The sequence below is a fragment of the Amphiura filiformis genome, chromosome 1, assembly GCF_039555335.1.
Source record: "Amphiura filiformis chromosome 1, Afil_fr2py, whole genome shotgun sequence".
Classification (NCBI taxonomy): Eukaryota; Metazoa; Echinodermata; class Ophiuroidea; order Amphilepidida; family Amphiuridae; genus Amphiura; species Amphiura filiformis.
Window position 1 is genome coordinate 40,103,451 of NC_092628.1, and position 24,572 is coordinate 40,128,022.

At 36.2% G+C, this 24,572-nt stretch overlaps 1 protein-coding gene across 1 annotated transcript in view; it reads left to right on the forward strand.

The window, feature by feature from the left end:
* Positions 1-16,444, forward strand: part of LOC140146931 (spectrin beta chain, non-erythrocytic 1-like) — a 103,830-nt gene extending 87,386 nt beyond the window's left edge. The window contains 11 exon segments of the mRNA XM_072168783.1: positions 613-792; positions 1,264-1,508; positions 2,589-2,727; positions 9,833-9,917; positions 11,018-11,109; positions 11,519-11,623; positions 12,420-12,489; positions 12,492-12,603; positions 13,109-13,378; positions 14,570-14,743; positions 15,280-16,444. Coding sequence (XP_072024884.1) covers positions 613-792; positions 1,264-1,508; positions 2,589-2,727; positions 9,833-9,917; positions 11,018-11,109; positions 11,519-11,623; positions 12,420-12,489; positions 12,492-12,603; positions 13,109-13,378; positions 14,570-14,743; positions 15,280-15,487 — 1,680 coding nt within the window. The 3' untranslated portion in view covers positions 15,488-16,444.
* Positions 16,445-24,572: the final 8,128 nt, after the last annotated feature.

Sequence of the window (24,572 nt, forward strand, 5' to 3'; positions counted from 1 at the left end):
AACACATTCTATCTGGTTAAATCCATCCAATGCTAAACTGTGATGTCTGAAATTGAAATGGTTTTAACTACATTTAGTGGCTGTAAATAATAATATTTCAACTGGTAACAATTAGAAAAGATCTGTTATGGGAAACTACTTCTTGGCAATTAGTATTGCAGACTTTTATATCTGCAAATTTTAAGTGTGTCAGAAAATGCACACTGAGGTGGGTAATTGATATTCAGATACTTTCATCTTGGGATTTGTTATTACCATGCTTTCGGAGTCTTTAAAAACTTTAAGAAGGAAGTTGTCCTCACATAAATTGAGCAATGATAATGTCTGTGTATTTTTATTGTTTGGTTTTACCAAATTAATACAAATTTGAATTTGAAACTGTTCACATTCTGATAAGATGCTTTCTCAAACTGGAGTAGCAGCTTAATTGTGGTTGAACACATATTCTAGCAGTTGATATAATGCATATTTTGACTTGGAAATTCAAGTTTTATCAAGAGAAAAAACCCACACAAAACGAACAAAGCCACGCACAGAAAAAATAGACCTTTAACCTGTGACACTTGTGACTAAACTTAACATTGTATTTCATACATTTTGTTTTTGTCACAGATGTTGGCAGCTTCCTATGAGCTCCATAAATTCTACTCCAATGCCAAAGAGGTGCTGGAAATGCTGGAAGAGAAACATGACGAGATGTCACAGGAACTCGGCAAGGATGCGCAGACCGTTACAGTCCTCAAGCGTAAACACGAGGCATACCAGAGTGACATCCACACATTCAAGGCAGCGGTAAGTCAAACAATGCAGAAAATTAGCAGGTTCCATAATATTCCTTTCAAGCTTGGATATATGCAGGTCAAGACTTGAACCAGGGACCTGTATTTTAAAGTGACCCTTTTTACCACTAAACCAGCAAGGGATGACGTAAATTGTAATAATTTTCCTTTACAAGAGAATCATGAAATTTGCATAAAATGTTACGTTTAATATCATGTCATCATCATCATTCTTTGGCTGTGGAGCAGGCGACTACAAGTTTCCTCCAGCCACATCGGTCTTGAGCAATTGCCGATAGTTGACCTTGACTCAGCATGCTGTCCATATCCCCCAAAAGACACTGGATGTATTTCCAGAAGAAGGTTTGTTGCTGTCCGGGTTTCCTCTTGCAATGAGTTGGGACGTACAATGCATAGTCTTTTACATATTATGTAAGTACACTGTAGCATAGTATCAATTGGCTTGTTCTCTTACACATAATAGGTTGATCAAGTGAAAGAAGAAGCTGCCCTGTTACGTGCTGCCTACGCTGGTGAGAAAGCCAAGGAGATTGATGCTAGGGAACAAGAAGTCATCGATGCCTGGAACAAACTCAACTTTGGTATCGATGAGAGGGCAGAAAAGCTGACCGACACTGGCGATCTCTTCAAATTCCTCAACATGGTGCGCTTGATCCAGATGTGGATGGACGATATGATCTTGCAAGTTACAACGCAGGATAGGCCTAGGTAAGCTTGTCTATTGGCCCCATGGAACAGGATATTCTAGTTGGAAGACATGACTTAATCTCCCACACAAGATGTGTAGATTTCAAAGGGAGTCACCCATTCAGGTAACCCCATTTGAAATTCACACTCCCTGTGTGGACGATTAAGGTATTGTCTTCCATAGGGGGGGTTGTATGGATTTCTGGAATCGCCCATTGTAATTATGCTGAGAATAAAGGAAGCAGAGATCACATCTTTATTATTTTCCTCATACCTTGATGGCCAGTCAGACCATTTTTGAGGTCAGTAAACCAAAATTTCAAAAATGATAGTAGTAGCCATGATGTTCCGTTCTTCTTCTCATTATTGCATAGTTGTTTGAATTTTTGGATAAAAAACCCTTCTTTTGAATAAATGAATATGTTGTGTTTACAAGAACTTCAAAGCAAATCATGACAAACATTAACAAAATACGCTAAGGCGCTACTCTTGGTGCATGAGGGTACAAGTTTGAACCCTGACAATGTTATTAGCTTATTTACTCATGAACAATTAAGTTAACTTTCAATTTCCCTGGACAAATAACTTCACTGCTAATATTGTCCTGTTGTAACCTGTATGAAACTGGGGAGCTGATGCTGGCTGCAAAGGTTCATTGTGGTATGTTCAGGGTGTGCGCTTCTTAGCTGCCTGACATGTTAAATGTTTATGGAATGATTGGGGCCAGTATAGTTAATGGCTGTCAGTAAAGTGTGCAGAGGCCTGTGGGTATGGCATATACAGTCTGTCCACAAAGAAGTACAAAGTAAATAGACATCGGAAACTGGAGGTATGAGAATAAATATTTCGGTGCAATGCGTGATTGCGTGTGTAAATGCTTCTTTGGCGCGCCAACTGATGCGCGATTTGTACTTGCCGAGCGCACTATGCTCTTTACGCGTTGCGTTTTTTAAACACGCATTGCGTGTGATGTAAAGCATCTACCCCCGATGCCACAGATTTGGTTTGTACTTCTATGTGGACTGTAGTGCACTACAAATCACTTCAGTATTTGTTTTGGTTTGTGTTATTTATTTATTTATTTATTTATCTTTGTCACAGGGATGTTTCTGGAGTAGAGCTGTTGATGAACCAACATCAAAACATCAAAGCCGAGATTGATACCAGAGATGACAGCTTCACAGAGCTGTTTGAACTCGGCAAAGGCATGCTGGAGAACAGCCACTATGCCTCAAAAGAGGTAAGCTTTTCACTGCAAATAATCCTATATTTGTTTTACAGAAAGAAGTTATTTGTACATACATGTTGTGTGTTTGCATCCAAAGTCAAACTTGTAAATAAAATTGAAGTTGATTTGTGTCTCTGAATTTCAAATATTTTGACATGTTTTTGGCACAGCGGTTGTTCCCTCGCCTTGCCCCACAGAGTCCCGTGTTCAAGCCCTGGTTGTGCTTGGTTCCTTCACCAAATGGAATTTTGGGAGCTGCACAGATAATTGGTGGATGTTACAATCTAAGTGCGGATAGGTTTGCGTCAGCTTCGCTGCAAGCGACCTAGTTGATGCAATCAATTGTGTTGATTTACCATGGCAGCGAAATTACAGCGCTTTAACTCCTCATGAAAAATGCGCTATATAAATCCAAAACTTATTTTTTTTTTTTTTTTTTTAAATGGGTGTTTGGATATTGATTTGGTTTTTTGTAAAGCACTTCATCTATACAACTGGAATGATCATGGGATTCTATTATGAAAATATATTTATTCAAAAAAAATAACACCGCTGCCTTCAATTAACCTCCTCTGAATTCCTAGGTCATCGTACTTTGGGATAAAATCCAGTATAGTAGCATGTTTGTTTCCAAGATGTGCCATATAACAGTGTATTTTCACCAATTGCAAAGCTACCACAATGTTGAAAATATTAAACTTCATTGTATTTTCTTAATTTCATAATTAATGTTTATACAAATTAATGGGTTTAATATTTGGTTAATGTTGATAAGTTGATTTTGTAGCAGTGGACAAAAAAGCTGTTCTGTTGGCAACATTTTGAGATCATTTGTAGTGTTTTATTTTAGTGAGCAAATTTTCATGAAGCACTGCAACATGTTTTTAATAGAAGCGTGTGTATGTTGAAAACATTAATCATATTTAGAAAATAGAAACAAGTTGCTCATTAGTGCATATAGTATTCTCAAAACATATTGCATTATAATTATATGCTATTGTCAGATTATGCCATACTAGACACAAAAAAAAACAGCAATGGGCTATTCTTGTTGAAATCCTTACACCCCCTACAGAAGACATGATGTTGATCCTCCACACATATAGTGTGAATTTCAAATAGGGTTACCTGAATGGGTGACTCCATTTGAAATCTACACACACTGTGCGGGAGATTAAGGTTGTGTCTTCCATAAGGAGGGGATGGAATCCAACTGGAATTGCCTAATAGATGCAGATTATACTCGATTGTAGTTCTCACTCAATTCAAATGCAATCTAAAATGATGAAAAATGCAATCTGGCTCTAATAATGCAAATTGGTAATAATAATTCTCTAATGAATAGTTCACAAATTTGCAGTGATTTTTCAGTATGTTGGCTACAAGTTCATGTTATACCAGATGATTCTTTTATGGGACTTCAAATTGGTTGTTGAGTTCCTGGTTGTTTAGTTAAGTGAATGATGTTGACTAAAAATGGCAGAAATAAGATTCAGTTACCTGCAGTGATATACGCTCAGTGTGAAACACTAGTATCACTCATGGCTGTTCTTGCCATTTGTCATTAGTAAATCCTGTTTAGAATACATGTCAAAGTGGCTGGGAAAAAAACAAATACTGAAAGATCTTGTTGCATTCAAAAATTTGTGGACTATTCACAGAGCAATATTTATCTGAAAATAATACCCTTCCCACCATATGGGGAATTTGCTAACTATGGATAAAAAAATAAAAAAAGCGCAGTGATTTATAGTGCGCAACGCACAGGCACAACGCCTAGACGTTGATCCACAAGCCTCAGCACACTTTACTTCATAGACATTTACCCAATTAAATGCCAACAAAAATAACAAAATGAGTAAATATGCATTTCATGAGGAAAAGAAGTAAAAAAAAAGTTATACATTGAAGACACTAAATCGTGTGGAGCTTTCATGTTTGTAGTTGTGGTTTATCTCAAGCATTGTGAGTGTCGTATGAATGAAATTGATTTTCTTTTCAATAATTTTGATCAGTTTTGTGAACGTCTAATTTTGTCGAGTCATTTAATGTACATCAAGCATGACAATTAGTCATAGTGTATCTGATTTTACTCATTACTTGCTAAGCATGTCCTGAAGTGAACAATCTTAATACAAGCAATTAAAATATACGCCAAAATCAACTAAGCTTATTACTTATAGCTCTAAAATGTCTAAAACATTGGACTAATTCCTATTGCGTAAATAGCTCTTTGCATGATATCTGTTATCGTATGTTCGTTATCCTATGTTCGTTTTCTTCTAATCAGAAAGAATCCAGTAAGCCAAGTAAAGATGATGATGGTATTGACGACGTAAGTTTAGGGCTAACCCGCCAACGAGAGACCGTTGCAAAACGGGTCTCGCATTTTATTGCTTTTTCTGTTTGCATTGCTTCATTCTCGCATCTTGCTGCTGCTGCTGCAATTTTTTGCTAACCCATTTGAAATAAGCATTATGAATATGCAAAAGACATTCTGTACATAGATTCAGACATGCCTAATGCATATTCCTGGTTCATATTTCATCACTAACCACTAGCTGAAGTTCAGTAGTCGGAAACCCTGGGACATTGTTGACAGTGTAGCTATACAACCGATGCATACATTTTAAGCTACATGTTTTTTTTCTACATATGAGTTAATGGTAACATTCTCAATATGTAAGCTGGAAATGTCAGGCATAACATTTCGAAATAATTATTTCTTCGAACAACTATTTTGTCAAATTGCTAAATCAGATTATTTTAGGAAGCAATTTAAGACTTCTACGCTTCTCAAATTTCACTCACCGGAGCACTTTCACATCTGCTGAAGACGCCGGTTGACCCGGTGAAAACCCTCCGGTGAGTGAAATTTGAGTAGCGTAGAAGTCTTAAATTGCTTCCTATTTATGTTTACCGCTACGTATTAATATACATCATCACATTATTTTCCTTTTAAATCAATATCATCGGAATTGGTGTATGCACGTTGTTGATAAATATCTAAGGGTTTCTGGCTATACAGTTGTAAGGTTATACCATACATAATGGTTATTAAAATGTGTTCTTTTCACTCTTATTGTGAGTAGAACCAATATATAAGAAAGGCCCTAAAAAGTGATAAATAAAGTAAAAAAAAAGGGGAAGCGATGAGATTTTTTATGTTGCACCTGGGATTTGTCAGTCTTGCCGTTTAGTGCTAATCAATCGCAATATATGGGGCTTCTTTAAGATACCAACATCAACAAACAAATGTGCAAAAAATGCATATGAAAACATTGCAGAAAATGCACATACGAAAGAAAGAAATAATGGTATGAGTTTCTTGACAAAGCATACCAAAGGTTTTTGTGAATGGGAGAGATCTGAGCATACCAACTTTTTTTGCTGCTTTGGTAGCACGCTGCTTTGTACTTCTATGACACTGTTAGATTTGGTGACTTTCTTCCTTAAGAATTGTCCAGGGTTTGTTTGGAGAATTTGGTTGCATGTTATTTTCTTTGGAATTTTTTTTTTTTTTACAAATGTGTTTCCTATTCAGCAGTGCAGCTTTGTCTATGTACATTGTCACTGTGCACCGATTTATAATTTAAGACAAACATTGGTGCATTTCCAGTTGAATCCATACACCCCTATGGAAGACATGACCTTAATGTTCCACACAGGGAGTGTGAACTTCAAATGGGGTTACCTGAATTGGGGATTCCATTTGAAATCTATGCCCCCCCCCCCTGTATGGGAGATTGAAGTCATGTTTTCAATAGGGGGTGTATGGATTTCAATTGGAATAGCTCAAAGCAAGAAGAAATGAAAATGAGTCCACAGATCACACAATATTAACACCCAAAGATAATTATCCCTAAGATGGATTAAATTGTAAATGACAAAAAGCGAGTCCGTACTTCTCAAAATATGTGTACCCCAAGATAGGTTCCCTACCAATTTAAATTCTAAAAAGTTTAATAAAGTAGAACAGATTTATCAAATGACCTAAAAATATGTTTGTGGGTATGAGGTTGACTAACACATAATTTTACTAACCAAGTTTTTAGTCAGGCGAGTTTCTGAGTACATACTCATAAGTATTTGTTATCGTGCACTTACGGAAGCCGTTTTTCTCATACGCAATGATGAATGATGAACATTATACTAACTAGTAACCATTTGCCTTAAAAACACTTAGTGACTGGCAAATAGTGTGCCAACTAATATTCTAATGATTGAATTTTCAATTAATAATACTTTTTTAATGATAGTTTGCATGTTTGCATGTTAGTTAGTACTGTAATTAATAAGGGAACATTGGAATTGGATTGGAGCCGATTTGGGAAAGCAACTGGAGAGGAAGTGTTTTATAATGCATTTATGTTAAATGTTGCCTATTTGTTTGTTTTATCATTTGTTATTTTATGATGAATAATTGAACCATTTCTCATGTATACAAGGCAGGTCACCCATGGCTCATTATGGAAATACCATGGGTTCACATTGGCATATAATGTTGTTGAGTTGTTTTCAATACAGGGGGCAGCGTGTGGACATCATCCAGCGTACTGTTACGATTGAATTCAGTGTCATTTCAATCCTTGCAAAATGCTTTCGAAACAAAAATACTGAATTCAAAATTGACTTCGAGGTTGGAGTCCCCCCTTTTGATGTGCTGCGTCACATATTCAGGGATGAGAATTTTCAGGCTTTTGCCTGAATTCAGGCAGTTTTGTTGTCCAAATTTACACATTTTTTTAGCCTGTTTTGGGCCTTTTAAGGTGGAATTCACACACTTTTTCAGGCAGTTTAAATAAAATCCATCATTCTGATGCCTGCATATTTATTTTTACTCTTCAGACATTTTAATTCCAAACTAATACCTTGAACATAAGTTAACGATAATCGGAACACATTTTTATTCCTATTTATCACCGTTTGGTTCAAAATTGCATACTTCATTAGTGTGATTTTCCATTTTATGTCCAACATTTTTATTCCCTTGAATTCTTTGCTTGCCACCTAATTTTGTTTACAGTTTGTATGTCACCCATGGCTTCAAAGAAATATACATTGAAAAAATTATTCATGTAGAATTTTCATCAGACTAGTCCAAAAAAATCTCACTTACAACTACGTGCAGACGTTTTGGTAACAAGCAGATATCTTTATCTATGCTAATGTTGATGATCGTTGTACAGCTGTTGTTGATGGCTGTTGTTGAAGGTTGTCAAGTGATATTTCCCTATACAAATCTTCAAAAATGTTACTTAAATTGTACTGCCCCTCATCTCTGTTCATTGATGAAAATTCCACAAATAATAATGAACACAGTCCTGATGAACATCTTCAAGAATCCATTGCAACATTTTGGCGTAATTATACATGATGACACACATATTCACATCAAGCCACTGTTTCCCAGAATGCCTATATTTGTTGCCAAAAAAAAAAAAAAAAAGAGAGGTCATGACCTCTGCATGATAGCATAAATGTGTAATGTACAAAAGTATGTTTCATTGGTTTTACATCATGCATTGCAGTCAAGAAATGAACAAGAGGAAAGTTGTTGTTTACCGGTATGAAACCTGGGATTCAATTTCACAAAGCGTTTCACATGTCCTAAACCTATCATAACTCCCGTCGCAATTCTTCCATACAGTTTGCAGTGTTGCCAAAACTTTCCAGCGTCAAGGCGTGGCGCATTGACTCGCCAGGCCGCGGTAAAAGATTCTAAAGTAGTCCCAATTTTTTAAGCTTCCAAAAACCGCCCAATACCGGATATTTGGGCGGATTTACCCAAATTTAGAACGCCAATCACCCAATTGGGCAGAAAAGCACTTGACTTTTAAACTTCCGGTACTCAGCAGGAAGTTACTAACCCATTGTTATTGCAATTTGGAGCTTTAGAGACTCAAAACCTTTATAAATCGGCTAAATTGAAAGGACAATACATCAAATTACTGCCGTTGCCTGGCACTGTCAAAAGTAGCCCAATTTTAGGCAAGTAGCGGCATGCTTTTTTGAGTAGCGGCAAGTGATCGGCAAGTAGCCCAATTGTGCGCCTAAGGCGTGGCGTTGGCATCACTGACAGTTTGCATGTTACAGTTATGATGGGTTGAAATTGCAATGGGTTTAGGAATGATGTGAAAATGACCCCTGGGTGGACTTCAGTAGCATTTAGGATGCACCATAGACACAACAAACTATTGACTGATATAAACATCTCAAAAAAAGTAACTAACCCCCTTAAATAATGACCATTATTCCAAAATGGGTGATTGTATTACAAATCTGTAAAATGCGTTGGAAGCATAATTTATTTCTGCACATTTTGACACCTCATTTGTAGCAATTGACTAAATATTGACGTCACAACGTACATTTAAATCAATGTAGCCCAAGATTTGAAAGTTGCAGTAAATTCTATTGATTTTGCATTCAGTGTAATGGAAGGAAATCTGTGTAATGATATCTGAGTGTTTTTGTATTGTAAAAATTTGTATCTAAGTGCAACTTTCAAATCTGGACCTTACCACATTAAATTGACCAGTGTTTTATTGTTTCCTGGGCTATCGTATCAAATGATGTGTCAAAATGTGCAGAAATAAATTCTGCTTCCAACGCATTTTACAGATTTGCAATACAATGGCCTCTTTTTTTTAAATGGCCATTATTTAAGGGGGGTTAGTTACTTTTTTTGAGATGTTTATAACAAAAACCCACCATTCAGTAACTTAAGGTGCAATAAGGGTGATAAAATATGTTCAGGTGATACAATCACAGGGAGGATAACTTTTCCCAGTTTTTTCTGCACTGGTAGTATTGATGCTAAAATTGATGAATTGTATATTTTTGTATAATATAATATCTTCCCCTGCTTGAATCATTGGGCCCAGTCAAAATGTTACTTAGTTTAGTTTATTCTTTCTTTTTTGAGGGTAACAACTTCAGTGACCAGCACTGCTTTCCAAGCAGGCCCTTGTGCATGATGTATGATTATCACCCGGTGTGACTAATTCGTAAATGCAGTTTGCGCATTTCAGGGATTTTGGCGAATGCTACGTACAAGATAAATACCTACCACTGTCTGATACTGACCCCAGTATTTTCTCTTTGCACACTATAGATCAGAGCTAAGTTGGTAGCTGTTGGAAACCAGCGACAAGAGATGATTGATGGATGGGAGCACAGATGGGAATACTTACAACTCAGTAAGTTTATTGGACTATTCCAGTTGAAATCCATACACCCCCTATGGAAGACATGACCTTAATCTCCCACACAGGGGGTGTAAATTTCAAATGGAATCACCCATTTAGGTAGTACCCTCATTTGAAATTCACACTCCCTGTGTGGAAGATTAAGGCCATGTCTTCTATAGAGGCCGTCAGCCTTTCGCCATCTTGTGGGTATAAATGATCTGTGTGTTCATGCGTCGGACACTACGCGCAGGGCGCAGCTTGTCACGCAGCTGTTATCGCGCCTCAACGCGGTGATTTTGCTGCTCACGCATAGAGATCGAACGACCATCACAGCGTGTACCCACAAGATGGCGGCATATGACGTCACGCTGACGGCCTCTATAGGGGGTGTATGAATTTCAACTGAAATATTCCATTTGGTTGTTAAAGGTGTGTTACCAGATCGACAGGGACATTTTTCCCATTACCCCTGTAAAATTTTATGCACATATGTTTGGTGGAATAAAAGCGATGGTGTGATCAAAAACATGGTATGAAGTGGTAACCACCGCATGAAGTATGCACTATTCTATGGCTCAATATTATTCAGGTTTTTGCTTTTAATATCAAAACCACTGGAGAAGTACAACTTAAAATTCGGCAGGAAGGGTCACTCTTAAGTGGAAAATTTTAGACTTTGTTTTGTATTGCACCTTTCAAATTAATGATGGTAAGTACACGAAAGGAAATTATGAAAGGAATTCAACTAGCACAGGAGATTTCTGACAAAATGAGCAGTTTTAGAGATATGCACCAATTTTTTTGTTTGTTCATCATGACCCTAAAATTCCAAATCAACAAAAACTGCATATTTTAGACACAAAACTAGTTACTACTTCCTCAGATACTACCTGTCTTGCGTTCAGAAGCCTTAAGGGGACATAGATAACATTCTTCAACCAGATGCTATGGCTATCTTGGCCAAAACAAACTTCAGTACATAGATAGACTGTGCGATCCCTTGCTTTGCAGCCACATGATGTTGATGATGAAGTAATATAAATGAATACTGTACACTCTCTTGTAAGCAAATTGCACTCTGCTAATTATGATTCATTTATTTCTTCTAGTTTTGGAAGTGTACCAGTTTGCCCGTGATGCGCACGCAGCAGAGGCATGGCTGATGAGCCAGGAACCATACCTTAGAAGCGAAGACTATGGCGTAAGTCATTTAAAATGTAACAAGAATATTACAATCAGCAAATAAACATTGTGTTTCAGGCAGCAGTATATTCATACTCTTGTTTCAACAAGTGTCTAAATATATGGTGTCAAATTTGATTATGAATTAAGCAGAATAAATTCAACCGTTGATGTCAGAATTATACTTAGAAGCTGGTTTGTTCGTTCTCATCAATCTGTACCTAAATGTTGATTGGTTCGTCCTATACTGATCCAGGTTTTATTATTATTATTTGTAAAGATTTGTGCTGTAGGAGTCATACATTGTATAAACAAGATACAAGTTCTTATTCTTTTTAAACTTTCACCATTTTAATAATATTCATCAGTCTCTGACAAGTTGCCTTCTAATTCTTAATCCTGCATGTTTTCTCTCTCTTTCTCCTCAGAACTCACTTGATGAAGTCGAAAAACTGATCAAACAACACGAAGCATTTGAAAAGGCCCTCAACTCACAAGCTGACAGATTTACAGCTCTAGAAAAACTAACAACAGTAAGTCGTGATGGTGTTGATTTATATATTAAAGGAGTATTGCATGATCCGCAGTCTCATCCCCCACTTTTCTCAAAAAAAGTTGAGATATTTATACCACTGGAAACCTGTGGCTACATAATGTTTATGTACAAAAATTTCTTGCAGATTAATTCATTTCGCAAAAATATTGTCCAATTTGAATTGCGTTCTGGTACACCAGAACGAAATAACAACACAGTGGCAAACACAAAATCGGAATCAACTGAAATTTTGGGAATAAACTTTTTTATTGGATATATACTGAAAAAATGTCACAAAAAGAATGTTAGGATCATAAAATACTACTTTAAGTTCACAGAAACCGTAATGGGTGTGTCAAGATTGATAATGGAGCTTTTTTTCTTTGTAATAGTCATTAGCTTTGTTAATTTGTAAGCGCCCCCCACATGGTTGCTATGATATTATTTTATCATGGGGGCCAATGATCGGTGCAAGAAGATGCAAATAGCATACAAATATGTTATTCAGAGCGTGACCTCAATTGGGGTACAGGGCATACCACGATATTGTGTATCCACATACGAAAAGCTCTAACTTAACTTTGTTTGGCAATGATTATGTTCAGGGTGTGTGTATGTGGGTTTTTTTTTCCATTCTTTGTATAGATTGTACATGCTGTCATTATTTTGGAGCTCAAGTAAATATTGCATTGATCTATTCATATCTTTTGTTGAACATTGCAAATATCTTGTGAAATGTGAAAATATGTGACAAATATTTGCTAACCTGAAATTTGATCTCCCTTTCTATCCAGTTTGAATTGAAAGAACTGAGGAAGTTAGCGGATGAGCAGAGGAGAGCGTCTGACATTTCGGCGCCACCAATGAGGAGTCACCATCACTCAAGCATCGTGTGGTGGACGAATTCATACAAATGAATGAACAATTTGAGAAAGATAAGGAAGACGCCAAGAGGCGTGAAGAGGAGGCAGCCATCAGGTACGATATGACTTATGTACAGTTCTTAGCGAGGTCACTTAGTACTTGCTGATGTGAATGCCCTATTATTGTGTAAAATGAAACGCCTTGTGCCAAGATCATAATGTACATTCTTTAAATTTGTCATCAGAACAATATGCCCGACCCAAAAGGGGGAGTGCATTGTGATGAGAAAAATTAAAGAGCAAGTGCATTGATATTTGACATTGGCAATGTCACAAAATCGTATCAGTCACTAACTTCATTCATAAACATCATAAAACCATCGTTCTTAGAAAAAAATTAACCAAAATCTGAAGTAAGTAAAAATCCATCATTGGCAGCCAAGAATTGCTCACCTGTAATTAAATTGACCATGCCAATATTTCGTTGATGCATTCACGTCACGCAGTAAAACGCAAATGACAAAAATCCTTACATAATTGCCTTACTGTATCATTGTTTTCCGAAAAAGATTCGATCATTGTTTTGATAATTGTTTTCAATTGTAATTGTTTTGATACAGACAAGAAGCAGAAGAGATGGTAGAACAAGTAGAGCAACAAGTACAGCTGGAATCTGCGCCACCAGCCCCACGTGAGGAATCAAGAGAAGATGTTACCGATGCCCCAGAGAGGCGAAGGTCAGCAGAAAGCGCCCCCAGATTGGACGAGGGAGGAGACCAGGCTGCCACATCAGCATCAGCTGAAGGGCTGGCTGAGAGTAGGTTTGAAGCAGAAGGTTTCTTGATGAGGAAACACCAATGGGAGGCTCTTAACAAGAAGGCATCAAATAGGTAAGTTGAAAGTTACCATCTCTGAATAAATAGCAAATGGTATGACAAAGACAGTCAAGTGGGAGTCATATTTTGAAGGTAAGAGAATGACTTACAGGTGGAAAAGAAGCAAGGTACGAGAATGACTTACAGGTGGAAAAGAAGCAAGGTAAGAGAATGACTTACAGGTGGAAAAGAAGCAAGGTAAGAGAATGACTTACAGGTGGAAAAGAAGCAAGGTAAGAGAATGACTTACAGGTGGAAAAGAAGCAAGGTAAGAGAATGACTTACAGGTGGAAAAGAAGCAAGGTAAGAGAATGACTTACAGGTGGAAAAGAAGCAAGGTAAGAGAATGACTTACAGGTGGAAAAGAAGCATTGATGTAATATATTTTTTTACAAACAGCAAAGAAAGTGATACAGAATAGAAAAAAAAGGAAATTCTTTAGCCGTAAGGATAGAATGTGTAGATTTATTCATAGGCAGGGGCTCCAGCCATTGGCAAAATCAGGGGAAATGAAAATCAATTTTTCCCAGACAGGGAAACTCAAGTAATTTAAGTCAAAATCAAGTAAATTTTAGTGGTCCAAAAGTGCAGTTATTTTTGTCATTTTGGCATACATTTGTCTTGCATACTACCTAGGACTCCAAACTGTGTTCTTAACCATTCAGCTATAAACTGAGTTTATATATTTCATACTTTTGTAAAGAATTATCCCTTCACATTCTGGTCATCATGATAAAACATTGGTAGAGTGAAATATTCCTCATTGAATTTTGGAATTTCTCAGGGAAATATCTGGAAAAACAGGGAATTTTGTTTTTGTGAAATGCTGGAAACCCTGAACTTAAGGCCTGATGAATGGCCACTTCATATGGTGTATTGCTGATAGGGATCGATGGGCAAACGTGATGCATGCTGGAATCGAAAAGGGCTCAAAAGCTATTGAATTCATCACCGGCAACGGCATATTTAAGCCCTTATGCTTCCCAGCATGCGTCACATTCGCTATCAGCAATATACCTAATGTCATAAAGGTTACTGACATAGTAGAATACTGATGAATGTACATGTATTAAAAAACCTAGCGGAGCGAAGTTACTAACTTAAAGGAAAGTATTGAACTAGTGACATTTTAATGATTTTTAAGACTGTGGATTTGTAAATAGAACCAAATATTTGACTGTGATTTCACTGTTGTCTCCTTGACAGGTCATGGAACCAGGTGTTTGCTGTACAAACTGCCAGCTCATTGTCATTCTTCAAAGACAAGAAATCCAAGCTCCAAGAAATCACTTTCCATGGAGAGCAGGCAATTGACCTTACCAATGCAGAAGTAGACAAGGCTGATGATTACACCAAGAAGAAGCATGTATTCAGGCTCAAGTAAGTTATTTGTTTGTTTATTTGTTTGTTTACATTGCTTCTGTTGATCAGTGTGTGGCTTGTCTGAAAATGTTGATTATAGCAAAAATATTAAATTCTCGATCATGAGAGCCAACTTGGGTACGCACAGGTATTTGCGTCGAGCGTACTACGCAAATACCGGCGCTTACGGCGCAAACACAGCTTTTGAGATTGACCAATCACACGGTCGTTGCTAGGCAAGGTCAAGTTTCGGTCTTGCAGGTCGCGCGATCGTGTTATTCTATGAAAAGTACGCTGACACAGAAGGCACATCCTCTCATGGTCGAGAATTTGTTACTTTGGCTATAGTAAGCAAAGTTTCTTAAAAACTTTGACATGGATTTTTGTCCATAGAAGATTTGTTGGGCTTTTCTGAAAGGCTTGTTGTGGTGACATCAGGTGTCTTTGTTGGTTGTAATAATCCGTTTTAGTATTGCAATCCGACAAAATACCATCCTTGTTCATTTCAGTTACTAACAATTTGTGTCGGTCACTCTCAATTTTACTCCACACAGATTACCAGGCGGTGGTGAGTACTTATTCCAAACAAAGGATGATGAAGAATGCAAATACTGGATTGACTGTCTTAACGCCAGCATCGGCGGACAATCAAGCGGCGAGGGCGACAAATCAAAAGCTGCAACTCTACCCTTGGAGTCGACATCGGCACACGCCAAAAAAGAGAAGGGCAAAGGCAAGAGACTCTTTTCACGTAAAAAGTAAATGTGTGATGTTGTGGTGTACACACGTTATACAATGTACTATTATTATATCAGCTTATACATGCTTTTGTCAAACATTTTTAGGATTTTTTTTCCAAGTCGCTAGCTCTTAAGACATATTTGATATTGATGTTATATATTATATATTACATGTTATTAAGTACTAAATTGATTGGACATTTGACTTTAAAAAAAAAAAGAGTGGGATTCAGACGATGGTTTTAAGGACAGCGCTATTTTTAACTGAAAATTAGAAGACGGGATGCGGGCGGGAAGGGGGTAATTTGTGCATGATGATATTGTTAGGTAGTAATATTATAGTGCTAGCGCATACCCCTTCTTTACAACAGTTTCGACATTTTCGACATAAATGTGTAGCCAAAGAATTGTAGTATGTAGTTCAGTATTGTGTATCGTTGTCGTCTTGTGTGTTAGTGCATTCCATAATGGTATAAACTGAAATCTTCTCTTAACGAGAGGTTTGTTAATTAATTAAAAGTAATTAAGGGGACTATCCTTTTCTGTGGAATTCTTGTAGATATTGATTAAGAAAAAAAAAATCAAGAAGTAAAAAAAAAATCCCTACTTGATACTTGTATTTCAAACTGTCCTCTTTGATTCTCATCAGGAATGATTGAAATGATGAATTAAAAAAAAAAGTAATCGATTTACTTACTGGGTGTAATGCCTTTATTGTATGTTGTATAATAGCTGTTCTCTAGAGCTGAAACAGTTCTAGGAAATGACAATCCATTTTGAGTAAAAAACTTGGCGAAAGTGATCTTCCTACCACGTAGCAGATAATATATAACATGTAAGAATATTAAGAGGGAACTAGCTTATCTGTAAGTGCTTATGAAAACGACATAACATATATACACATTTCATCGTAGCCTAAATGAGCTAGTCACAAATTTATACCGGCTAGTTTGCTTGTAAAACTGATAGCTTTTTTGCTGATGATCACATATTAAATATCAGTATGCGGGACTACGTAACACTTTACTGGTTGTAAAATATAATGTATTCCCAATACTTTTTTTAAAGAACATTTATCATAAAAATGTATACGCAAATCAGATAGGGTAGCTTGCCAAGAAGGTGATTATTCGTCGTAAGTTGTATCAAAAACATTTTAAAGAGAGTAAGAATAAAAATTCTGAAATATAATTTATTGAATATAAAGTAATGTGACGGGTTTTAATTTGATGAGAAGGAGTGTAAGGGGCTTGAAAATGTAAGATATATTAGCTACAGTACAATTCTCTGTAATTATAAATATTAAAAAACGCTGCATGTCTTGTAAAATATGCGTAGATGACGCAAGCTATTAACCACGTAGCTTGAAGTCAGTTAAGTTTTAATGTGTATATAACGTGGGGTGTAGAGTATGTATGAAGTTTTGCTATTTATAGAAGCGTTTTATTCAAAGTCGGCCTAAACAATGTGACGGAAGATCACTTTTGCCTCGTTTTATCCAAATTTGGTTTGTATTTGTGGTCCTAGTAATTCAAAACAACAAGGAAAATGTAAAATAATTTATTTAGCAGTACTGTGTTTGTGAGATCTGTACTTTTAAAAAACTAAGCATTACCAAAATGCTAATAATTATTATTATGATGGTTATGAGGATTTTTTTTATTGTGTGCCGTAACGACAATTGGCAAGAGCATGGAATGATTGGAAGTAAAAATTTAAGGCAAAAAATTGCCTCAGCTGCAAAGTATGTAAAGAAAGTGCCCAGATTTTTTTAATTGGCGACTTGTTCATAATATGTTTTGCCGAATCCTTTTTAAGCGTAGTCCTCTGGTAGTATGTGCACAGTGTCGAACATGTGCATAGGACCTTATAATAATACATGCCGAACAGTTAGTAGTATGCTTAATTTGTAAAAAGGATGTGGCAAAACATTAGTATGAAATTTCTGAAGAATATGTAATAGTAAGATTTTTTTTCCACCAGAAGTTCATAAATGGCAGGGAATTAAAACCCTGAGAAAGTGAGTGGTGTGGTCATATTATGTGGGTTTCTTCTGATCTGTAAAGTATACATAAGTATACATGTAACTTTTTGCATTCTTCATGAGTCAGTACATCTGATTGGTTGTCAACTGCATGGATGTTTTTACAGCAACCAATCAGAATGGCTGTTTGATAAATGTAAATCTTTTTGGTAATAGTACATTTGGGCATGGTCAATACAACGGCAACCAATCAGAATCACTGCTATAAAATGTGATGCTTTTAGTTCCTCAACATGCAGAATGAATTTTTGTTTCTTAAAAATATAGTAAGCGAACAGGAGAGTTAGTGCATTTTAAAGAAAAAGATCATTCTTATGTTCTTGTGTTTGGAATGTTACAACAGCAGTACCCGTCTAAAGCTGAAATAGTATTTATTAAGCATGCTATTCAAGAAGTTATATTTGGACAGGTACATAAAAAGAAGTCGTAAGTTGAGCTTGACTCTTACACACAAGATGTGCATGCTGTGAATGACCTTTTTCAAGCTGCCAATTACAGGCAAATGCCCAACTTTCCTTCATATAATCAAGTCTGTTGTTTTGACTATAACCTATCAGATGCTTGATTGCCTATTCCTATATTTTAATTTGCTTCAAAGAAGCCTTTCAAATTATAATTTAATGTTGGCAAAAAAAGCCAACAATATATTTCTTTTCTTCAGTGTGCTGAACGTTGATCAGCAATTTATTTTATCCTTTTTGTTTTTCAATTTTTCTTTTCTTGCTTTTGTCATTATTCTTGCAAGTATAACTCTTTACATCAAGTGAAATTGACTGCGGGTCAAGGGTTGTTAAAAAGCACACGCTATGGTATATTTAAAAAAATCTCTCTTAAAAGTAAGAAAGAAATGGGTGCTTTTATATGTGTAGTCGCCAAAAATCCTTGGTTTCTTGGTGTTGCGTACTAGAAAAAATATTAGCCAATCGCTGTTGTAAACCAATGTATATTCAGACTAGGTAATGTGACTTTGAAACAATTAAAAAAGATTATTGCAATGTTAAGTGAAAAAATGATAATTGTTCTCTATAGTTAAAACACCATACTTGTAAATCATATGTATAAGAGTTTAGAATTTTTATTCTTTGTCAGATTATTTCTAGTTTATTTGCTTTATATTATGATCATTACCAAAAGGGCAAAGACTGAATATAGTTTTATTCTCAGTAAAAAGTGCTGCGAACAAACTTTTTGAATTATTTATGATTCTTGAAATACTTTGTTTCAACTTCTGTATGGAATATAATATTATTAGAAAAGTTTGTTCATGGGACTTCTATGTTTAGTTGCAATTTATTGACTGTACTCCCTCTTTGCTTTGTGTAAGAACTGAAATTTTAGTTGCTTTTATTTGTTTTTGCATAAATTTGCATAATTATTTTTTTCATACATCGTATAGAAATCTCTGTAAACAAAACATTACATAACCATCTTGCAGGTTTCTCTAAAAAGTGCAAAATATGTTAGAAATGCCCATATTTAAGGACAATGTAGTTAATATCTAGAAACACTAGTGTAAACTCATAAATTTGTAATCAATAATCAATATCAGTAATCCATACATGTGTTATCAATACATGTTCAATGTATTCCACAATTAAAAGTTTTCATTAATTATGTCCACTGTCGGCAACTTCTTAAATCAATACCTTATATTACCAAGTTGTAGATTTCTGGAGAAAAATTGGCCAAACTTTTCACAAAATCAAATCAAGTTTTGATATGTGTGAAATAAACTTGCTGTCAAATTTACACGTGTTGGAAAACTAGTTGTGAAAAACTAGCTGGTGATGACTTACAAATTTGAGAACAGGGTATATTACTAGCCAATGATTTTCAGAAAGAATACACTTGGTGAACAGTTACAACGAGAAACACCCAATTCTAAAATGGCTGGTTTTGTCGAGAAAGAATTGTTTGAAGTAGCTACTTGCACAAAGGGCATAAATGTATCACATGATCAGTACAATTATTTATTTATGATTTTTTTTCTCACCAGTGATGCTTATTCAGTTTATCAGCTTAAAGTGTTCAATGTCATTCAAGTGACTTCATAATGGTATTCAAATAAAATTCATTTTTAAAACTAATTTATTACCTTCATATTATATTATTGCATTCAGCCCAATTCGTTGCAAACAATATAATCAGTGGATGCACATAATTTATTTATACTTGCATATTCCGTGATTAAATACTAATTATTCTGGTCATATTGTGATATAATCAACAACAAAAAATATGTTTAAAACACATCACTTTTTTTTTGTTTTCCACCATTTCATGACAAAAATAGTGGACTTGATATAAATTATTCATTAATTATCATTAATTATCATAATTAATTACTTGTCAGCTGCAAAGGCACTTGAAATGTTTTGTAATGTGTTGACCATGAGAAAAAGCCAATTAAAATCATGGTGGAAATCATGAGTTTGGATTTACTGTGTTTTTCTTTGTGTGTACATGTGTAAAAATAATACAATAATTTCAAATAAAAACTGGCCATTGTGGAACATGTGGTACGCAAGTAGCTCCACAACAATAGTGTACAAAAGAGTACAACTGTGCTGTACACTAGAAAATGGAGTACATTCCATGATGGCCACAATTGATTTGAAATTACTGAAGTTACTACTGTAAAAGTAGAAATTTTTGCGAGGTTTTTATTTTCGCAAGTGGACATAAACTCATGAAAATAAAAACTCGCTAAAATAACCTTTTGCATTAGGTTTCTATTGTATCAATATCAAAACCGCGAAATTTAATTCTCGCCCAATTGACAAAATCTTCAAAATCGTGAAAATATTGACTTTTACAGTATTTATTTGTTTTATTGAAAACTACATTCTTTAAAAAATACAGAGAAAGAAAAATGTTTTGCCATCCCAAATATAGTACCTAGCAAGCTTTCAAATTGTGTCCATTGTTATTCAATTTCACTTTCAGTTTGAAAAACAGAGTTCATCGTGACATTGTGGTGTCTTGAAATGTGACCAAGATTGAACAGAATTCGATACTTCCAAGGAGGGCTACCCGATCGACATCCTTCTCCCCCATCTTAGTGTAGATTTTGGTATTGGATGAAAGCTCAAATTTTTCTCATAACCACAGTTAAATTATAGGCCATTATAGAACACTTGACATTGTTTATCAACAAAGGCGTGGGGCTGGTCTATCGATATGCTTGAATGAACTGCTACACTTTTCGATGGCTTTCTTATACTGTATGAAATGTAGTGGGCGATTTAAAATGCATGTGCCCTGAGCAAACTACGATGCGTACGCACACTGCAGGGCAAAGAACAATGGAAATTGTCATAATCTGCGCGCATACTGCTGGGCAATGACGTCACATGTTAAGTGGTAAGAACAAAACAGTTTGGTGTACCACCGGAAAGTCTTGTACGGTACTGTTTTATGAGTCACTATGAAAACCTATTTTGCAAACCACTTAAATAAATTATTGTTTGGGTGATGGGCCTCCATATGAGGTAGAAAAAGTCAATTTTAAATGGAAAGCAAATGGACGGAGGAACCCCGCTGTGGGATCAGTTGCCTACTGTAGGCACAGGCAAGTGGCCGTGCTTTTTTGTCTGATAAAACATTGAATACATAAGACACAATACATGAGACACAACTAACCACAAATCAATTTTATGATATCTTTTATTTGAACACAAGACATTTTTGGTACAGCATAATGCTGCATTGCAGGCATGGCTACATTTGTACAAAAATCCCTCAATATCTGGCAAGTAACCCAAGAACATAAATATCAAATGTACATATAATAGAATACACTGTGACAAAGAACCATGGAACCAAAATATTGGGTCATCAAACGAAATCAACACAACTTATGCTTCAGATTCAGGCACTATATCACGCAGCTTGCACCATACATGATGGTATTTTGTACTCTCCGCAAGTTGACATCAATGCATGGAGGCAGCTGTTTTGCACACTATACCTCTTTCAACATACACTTATACATATATGAAACTGCGTCCAATGAAATGATGTCACCGGCTCGCCAAGAATACAATCTCTACACCAGCCAGAGACTACTAGTAGTGTCCTCATGTGTCAAATGCATGATCAATGGTGGTGTATCCGTAGGGCAGTCACTTTTGCATCGCACACTGCAGATGCTCTGCCTTTGATCTTGCATGTGCCACCTGGACACTCCTGTGGAGTCTGTCTCAATAAAGCCAAAGAAGCAGTAATTTCAACAGAGTAGTTATTAATTGATCAAATAGCACTGAAGGGATCATTGAAATCCAGCTCTGTGCAAAATGAACTTATCGCTCTAAATATTGACACCATTGGGCTCTTAATTCCTTTAAAATCAATACACCCCATATGGAAACAATGACATTTAGTCTTCCACACGTATGAGTATCAACTGGGATTACCTGAATAGGCGACTCCCAGTCTCCATTTAAGGTTAAGGTCATGTCTTCCATATGGGGTGCATGAATTTCAAATAGAATAGCCCAAAGCAGTACTTACAAAGTGTGTGTTATTTGTTTACGTGCCTATGTATGATTCAATCACCACATAAGACATATGAAACATCTGTGTCTTGCATCAATGCTGCACGCAAGAAAAGAACAAAAAAAAAAAACCCTCTTGAGCGTGTGTGTTTGCATGAAGCTCTAAGAACCTAACCTCACTTCAGTAGCAAGATAGCGTATCAGAGCCAAGGGTCAATGGGTTGTGTGAAAGGTCAATACCAAAACTTGTACTAGACATGCCAAAACATTACAGACAGCACAACAGAATCCTACATTCTTATTCTGAGAAACCATTTTGCACATATTTTGTAACCTGGCTGATTTTACCAAGGTGACAATTAAAGACTACAGCTACTCTTCATTCAAAATTCCAATTAACAAATCTGCAGATTTTCCAAATTTAAAATTAAGCAGTGTTTTTGCTGTAAAAATATCCAAACTTTTTTGGACTTGGTAGCAATCTGAATTCACTGGTAAGTACTACACCTGTTGGAACTTGCTTAAGTATATCCTTCAATATGCTAACTTGTGCCTGAAGACATTAATTCCGCATTTTGAAACTTGGGAAAATAATTCCAAGAAAGATACTTTTTCTTCTGAAAAATTCAGAATCCAGTGTGAATCCTTATCTCATGTACATATCACATGCACCTTTCCATTCATATTTGAAAGAGTTTACTATTCTCAAGAACAACCTTACACAATAAACTATCATTTTTACAATACAAAGTGTATCCATTTTCCCTGCTCTCGCCATAAACAAAAAAAACAAAAAAAAACTTTAAATTAGATAACATGTTCTATGAAATATGTCACAATTTTTACACAGCAAATATCACATAATTATCATCTTTTGTTTTGCTAAAAGTGTTGCCAATAAGTCCTTGTGTAAATAAAAGTTGTTATTGCATGAGAACCCAAGCTGACCCTGACTAGGTCAGGTTACTGTGTGCCAGCCCCAGAGAGAGTACCAACTCGAAATTGCACCGTGTGTAAGGCTATGGCAAATCCGCCATCTTGGGTTGTCACACATGGAAGGCAAATAGTGTACCTCCGGCATTTACTGACAAGTGCCAGAAATCTAACGATAATTTGTATGTAATAATGCCCACAGAGGAGTAAGATAAGACAGAGCGCGTACCACCAGTCAAAGTCTCCGCCTCATCCGATAATGAGGGCCGATTGTTCCGTGAAATCGACAGGCGAGACTGCTACGCAATTACAGCGTATTTTCATGGTCTATCGCGTAATCGGCGCTGGCGTGATTGTTAGACACTACGATCGAACAATCGGCCCTCATGAATATCTGAAAACTTACACCATACAATACACGGGACTTTGACTGGTGGTGCGCGCTCTGTCTTATCTTACTCCTCTGTGATAATGCCTGAGTTTTACAAAGGTGTGCGGACTCTGCGCACACACACCAAACTCGCTTCATTGGCACACCGCAGATGTAGAATCCAAACACAAAGTTTACCAGCCATCTGGCGGAATAACTAGAAATGCGCTATTTGCCCTCCATGAGCGACACACAAACATTGTGAATGTGAAGTGCATGTACTCTCATTGGCCAGTCTTTAGCAATCACTTCACAAAATTAAACAGGGACTGCCGTTTGAAAATGAGACAAGAGCTGTAGGAGGCCGGTCGAGTGCAGATCCGTCGGAAAACGCTTTTCAATATGGAATAAATGCTAACCCCATCGTGATATCATCCACGCAGCGAAGTTCATTTCCTATTGAAAAAGCGTTATCCGACAGATCTGCAGTCGACCATTCTGGTAGAATACTCTTCTGGTGTCTTCAAGAAGAGCTTTAAAAGAGCTGTTTGCACCTGTGGCCATTAAAGCATAAAGAATTTAACGAGTCATCTAGAGGCGCTATAAATCGCTCTTGTAAATGCAACTTAAGAAGAGCTGTAGAGGAGTGATTGCTCTCACTCCTCTCAAAAGGCAGTCCCTGAATTATAGATAGGGTAAATAACTGAAAAATTAATATGTACAAACACATGATTTTCAGTAAATGTACCTTTTATTTTGCATTTACTAAGCTTTTATTTCTTGATTTACAAACAAATCTTTGATGAAATTGATGACAATTTGTTTAAATTGAGTGCAATTGACAAATGGCAGTGAATTAGATTGAAATGAATGAAACTCTCCTTCAAAATATACAATTCAAGTCAAATGAGAGGTCTGAAGGCCTGCATCACTTTTGTGGGTCCTAGCCATGACTCCAGATCAAGTTTGATCAAAAGTCAATTGGCAGAATAAATAAACAAGTTCCATTTTGAAACGGAAGTCTCAATAACTCAATTAAAGGGATGTGACTGTGACCCCCTCCACAGCCTCATCCCCCATTTTACTTCATCAAAATTGATATTTTGGTATGGTATCGAAAGCTCTGAATATTTTTCTCATTCATTACCTTAGTGAATTTTAACACCTGACATATGTTTCGCTTAGATGGTGTGAACAAAAACATGGTGAATTGTGGTGATCACACCCCAAGTGTATACATATCCTATGGGGCATTGTCATACAA